The 5,090-nt window shown below is 47.4% G+C and overlaps 1 protein-coding gene across 1 annotated transcript; it reads right to left on the bottom strand.

The window, feature by feature from the left end:
* Positions 1–2,900: 2,900 nt before the first annotated feature.
* LOC136851311 (MAPK-interacting and spindle-stabilizing protein-like) lies at positions 2,901–3,362 on the bottom strand. The gene has a single exon (XM_067125318.1). The coding sequence runs from the start codon at positions 3,360–3,362 to the stop codon at positions 2,901–2,903; it is 462 nt and encodes a 153-aa protein (XP_066981419.1).
* Positions 3,363–5,090: the final 1,728 nt, after the last annotated feature.

The following is a 5,090-nucleotide window of genomic DNA, read 5'->3' as shown; positions in this document are numbered from 1 at the left end:
ACACCATAGAGAGGATTAGGCCTACTGGGGAAACCTCTATAAAAAAACGCACCTAGACTTTTACCTCCATGGTGGTGTGGAAAAAAAGTCAAAATGAGGTAAAAGATAAGTCTGAGAGAGAGAGAGAGAGAGAGAGAGAGAGAGAGAGAGAGAGAGAGAGAGAGAGAAGAGGAGATAGGTGTGGGGAAGTACCTACCTGGGTAGCAGCGGTGCGGAAAATTCAGGATAAACAAGGCCACCGCCTTAGGGGCCTAAAAGGCTGAGTTTGACTATACTACGGGTTAGGTATGTCCTGTGCCTATTCCCCCGTTTTTATTTGTCTTATAATTTATATGTATGTATATATCGATGTTTTAATGTGATTTTTGTAAAAAGTTTTTTAATCATTGCAGCCTTGAAAATGCGACTATAGCAATTGTCGTGAAAACGTAGGGCATAATAAACGAATAAATAATGGTAACTTTCCTTTGCACTTCGAGATTATATATATATATATATATATATATATATATATATATATATATATATATATATATATATATATATATATATATATATATATATAATCATGAAGCTACAAATGTCGCTTAATATCAAATCCACGCTATCTTGGGAATATCCCCGATGGGGAATTATCACCGAAGGGGAATTTATAAGTGATAAATGGACGGGCACTGCCGAGTCTCGATCCCATGACACAGATGCGCCATCCAGCAACTCCTGGCCACGTGGTTGGGTTACAAAGTAAGGGGCAGCGGTCCACTTGGCGGCGAAGAAAAGGGGGGGAGACATCTTAACTTGTGACCTCCCACATTCAGGTCCGAGCTGTGTGTGAGAGCGATTGTAGGGTGTCGTGGCCTTTTATCACTTCTGCTCGGGCGTAGGGGGGGCGATGGATTGACCCCGGGTCGTGGCTCCTGTACCAAAGAAAGTGCGCCAGGAAGTTACTGTCTTAGGCTAAGATTATCTCCTGAGCATGCCTTAAAACCCTCTGGAATGTCTGGCATAACCACCTCGAACCAGATTTCACTCCCCTACACAGGTTCATATAGACAGAGGCCTATCTATCGGCCAAGTAAAAGCAGAAAGGAGGGTGTTTTATTAGCTTATTTTGGTGCGAATGTCAATAACAGCAAAAATGAGCGAAGAAAATGCTCGACTTTACTCTAGATTCTGCTTTACTACAACTGTTAGCTTACTTTACTTACAAAACTCTGCTGCAATACTGATAAGTGACATACTGAAAGTTTACTCCAGGGGCAGAGTACAATTTAGGTCATACAATAAGAGAAGTTTCCTTACTTGGAAAACTAGTTACTGCTGAAATGCTTCATAAATGATGATTCTACAAATGCTTTACTAGCTTTACTTTACTGAGGGTAATAAGGCACTCGACAAATAAACAAAGAACACTTCAAAGGTACAAAAGAACAAAATAGAAAATAAAAGACAGGATGTAAAATGAAAAATGTAAAGCAACTGACCGCTTACTGCTATGCAGGAAATATATGCATACGGTTAGTTATGCCTTGAAAAGGCGGTATAAATGATAATACAGCATTGGTTACAAATGATATCCCCTTTACTAGAAATTGTAATGACAATATTCAATTCATCTTTTCAATCGACGGACAATAATTGTCTACAAACTTAATGAGTAGCTAATAGCTCAAGGAATCTCTAACTTAGGTGACAGGAGTTTGACAGCTGGGTGAGCGAGAGAGGCAAATCGATTATTCGCGGGTTTTAATTTGCTAAACTTAAACAACACTAAATATTTTACTTCCACTGCCCACAACTCGGGCGCAGGCTATAAATAGATACTCACTCAAAGTATGAATGGGAAAATAAACAAATGAAAGGGGGCTGGACAGGAATAGATTTCTCGACAAAAAAAAAAAATAAATAAATAAAATAAAAAGAAAACTAAACAGAATGACACAAGTGAAGGGCGCGGCCACTTACTAAAGGGCGGGGCACGTCACTGGTATTACAAAGGTGACGTTAAGCTCGCAAAGGCAGGAGTCTTGTGACTCGAGATTCGTTAACAAATAGAAAAAAATTAAAAAAAGACAAATAAATAAAAGAGTAAATGATATATGCAGAAGAGTTAATGATAATAGAGTAAGGTATTTATTGTTTATGTATGAGTTTAATGTCCGTCGCTAATAGACGACGGCCAGGACTATCTCTCAGGCCAAGGGCTGGAATAGGAAACCCAAAGGGCGTGACCCCTTCAGGGAGAGCTGACACGCATCCCCTGTGCCAAGGTACGGGTGTAAGGGCGTGCCACGTCCCACTCTGTATCTCTTACTGCTTCATAGCAAAATGATTAATGCATTTTAAAGGGGATGATATCCCATATTTTAACTGCCTCTTGTGGTGGTAATTAAAGAAAGGTGGAAAGGAAAGATCGACAGAGAAGGATGAGGGATATAAGTTCCATAGGAAAGGAAGAAGATAGTGGAGGGCCTTTACATCCTCTTCTGGATGAGAGGTGCCAAGACTTTCGAAAGATGAAGAGGTGGCACTATGGCAAGTTGGCACAGGTGCCAGAAGAGCTCTGGAGCTCTTTGTGGACTACCTGGGATCGCCCACATCCGTGGTAATTCTGCCATGAACCTCTCCTCCTTGGACCGTTGTCCTCGGCTGGGGAATTGGAGGGCCTGAGGCCGAAGGGCGGCAAGGGGTGCCATCTGGGTCAGCTGCTGCGACAACTGACACAGGAATTTTGTTCGCCAGCTCGGACATTAATCGGCTCAGCTCACAGAGTTCATCGGCCAGCGAGGTGGGGTAGAACCATGACTCACAAAGGTATCTGTGGCAGGTGGCGAGAGAGAGGAGGCGGTCGGAGTGGGTGTGGTTGACTCGTAGGCAGTGGTGACCAGCTCAGGCCCGGGTTACGAATCCGTGCCTTTGGGTGAGCCTCCGCTGGGGTCAGGAATACCCGTCTCTCTTGCTACCAACACTGGCAGTGGAACCAGGCCGGGTGAAGAGAGGGGGTTTGGAGTTGGATCCCTTGGAGGGGGATCAGGGGCATGCTCTGGCACTGGCATTGGCACTGGTGCTGGTAGCGATGTGGTAGTGGTCTCGTCTGTCTGGACGGACAGAGATTGGCATTGCTCAGTGCGCCCAAGTGGCACTGGCAGAGGAGTTGATTGGCGAGGTTCTCCTGAAGGGAGATCTGGCTGGGACCTCGGCACTGGCTCTGAGGCAGTGCCAGGCACTGGACTTGGATCTGGAGGATTATTTGGGGAATTTGGACCCCGGAATTGTCGTGGTTTGGAGGGGGACGTAAAGTCCTGGCCCAGGAGGACGTCATAGCCTCCTGGAATGTGTTTCGCTACAACGAGACAAAACATCCTGGCTTTGCGGGGTCTGGTGACCCTCAGTTGGACCGTAGGGAGGATCATTTTGTAGCGATTCACTCCCTCGATCGTTACTAAGTTCCGCCTATTTATAACTGCCCCATACGGAATCCTGTCTTCCCGTATGAGGGAAATCTGGGCACCCGAGTCATCTAATGCCGTGACTCGGCACGCTTGGTATTTACCCCGGGGAGGGGCTATGTAGATGGGACCTTCTGCAGGAGGGCCCAGGGACTTAGAATTAGTCACCGCTAAGGCGACAGAGGTGGGTTTGGAGTTATTATTAGGGCATATTGCCCATGATGCAGTATGCCCATAGACATTGCAGGAGGTGCAGTAGTTTTTGCTATAATCCTTTCGCACTGCCCCTGGGGAGGGCGCAGGCGTGTTATGTGATAGGGGCGGGGAGAGGGCTTGGCATTTACGGTGGGCTTATTCCGGCACTGTTTGGTGGAATGCCCTATCCTGTGACAGTACCCACATACTGCAGGTTTCGAGGATTGCCCATTCTTCTTCTGAGGGGCACCTGAGAGCCATGAAGGTAGCTGAATCTTCTTCTTCAGGGAGCTCTCCTGGGGGTGATGGGTATCCCAGAAATCAGCTAATCTGCAGCAATCTGCTAAGGTCGGGGGCTCCTTCTCAGCGATGTGCGTGGCGAGGGCCGGAGGGACGTAGAGTAGGAAGTGCTCTATCTTCATTTGCTCAATGGACTCACTGAGGGTCGTAACCCCCACGGACTCAAACCATTTGGCATGGGTGCGCTCGTACTGGTAGGCCCAGTCTGCCCAATTATGGTTTACTTCCTTAACTTGTCCTCGCCAGCACCTCCTCCAGTGTTCGAGGGTGATTTCGTATGCCTTAGAGATAGTCTGGCGGACGGTGTCCCAGTTTTCTTGCAACTCTGGAGGGAGAGCTTTGTAGGCAATGAGGGCCTTCTCTCCAAGGAACTTGCCCAACACCAGGGAGAGTTTGGCGGCACTCAGGGGGCAGGCCTTTAGGACTGTCTCAGCGGTGTTGAGCCACACTTCGGGCTTGGCCTCCGTCCATTTTGGGATGCAGGCAAGTGCCTGGCTGAAGGCACTCATCCCCTGGGTGGTAAGTGGAAGCGAAGGGCCACGTCGTTGCAGCAGCTCAAGTTCATGGGCGTGCTGCTTGTCCTTTTCTTCCCTTTCCGTGGCCTCTCCTCTCTCCTGAGCCAGTCTCTCTGCTTCCCTTTCTTTCCTCTCTGCTTCTTCTCTTCTCTCTTGGGCCTGTCTCTCTGCTTCTTCTCTTCTCTCTTGGGCCTCCTGTTCTGCCTCCCTTCCTTTCTTTATCTCATCAATCCTCTCCTGTACCCAGCCTCTTAGTTCTCCCCCGGAAAGGCCGAGTTCCTTCCTTGAGGTCATGAAGAATTTGAAATCTTCGCTCTGCTGAGTTCTTGCCGTCATTTTGCAGGTGGGAGAGGACGCAAGTAATACACAAAATTAATTGTCCAGAGCTATGGGAATTTCGAATTTTTCCCAAAGGACGTATGAATGATCTACCATCCTGACGCAGCAGGTTACAGCGAAGATTAGGAATTGGAATTCTCTGGTCTCCAAAGGTACCGACAAAGCGGGTTGAGTGGGGACGAGGATTGGCAAATGATTGGTCTCCCAAATTACTGACGAGGCGGGCTGATTGGGGACGAGGATTGGTAAGTGATTGGTCTCCTAAGGTACCGACAAAGCGGGTTGAGTGGGG

This window comes from Macrobrachium rosenbergii, chromosome 3 (assembly GCF_040412425.1).
Source record: "Macrobrachium rosenbergii isolate ZJJX-2024 chromosome 3, ASM4041242v1, whole genome shotgun sequence".
NCBI classification, from domain to species: Eukaryota; Metazoa; Arthropoda; class Malacostraca; order Decapoda; family Palaemonidae; genus Macrobrachium; species Macrobrachium rosenbergii.
The sequence above is the reverse complement of the archived record's forward strand: the minus strand, read 5'-3'. Positions and strand labels throughout refer to the sequence as shown.

Bases quoted from the DNA above. Each gene is read 5' to 3' on its own strand.
- LOC136851311 (XM_067125318.1), bottom strand. From the start codon at position 3,362: ATGTTTTGTCTCGTTGTAGCGAAACACATTCCAGGAGGCTATGACGTC.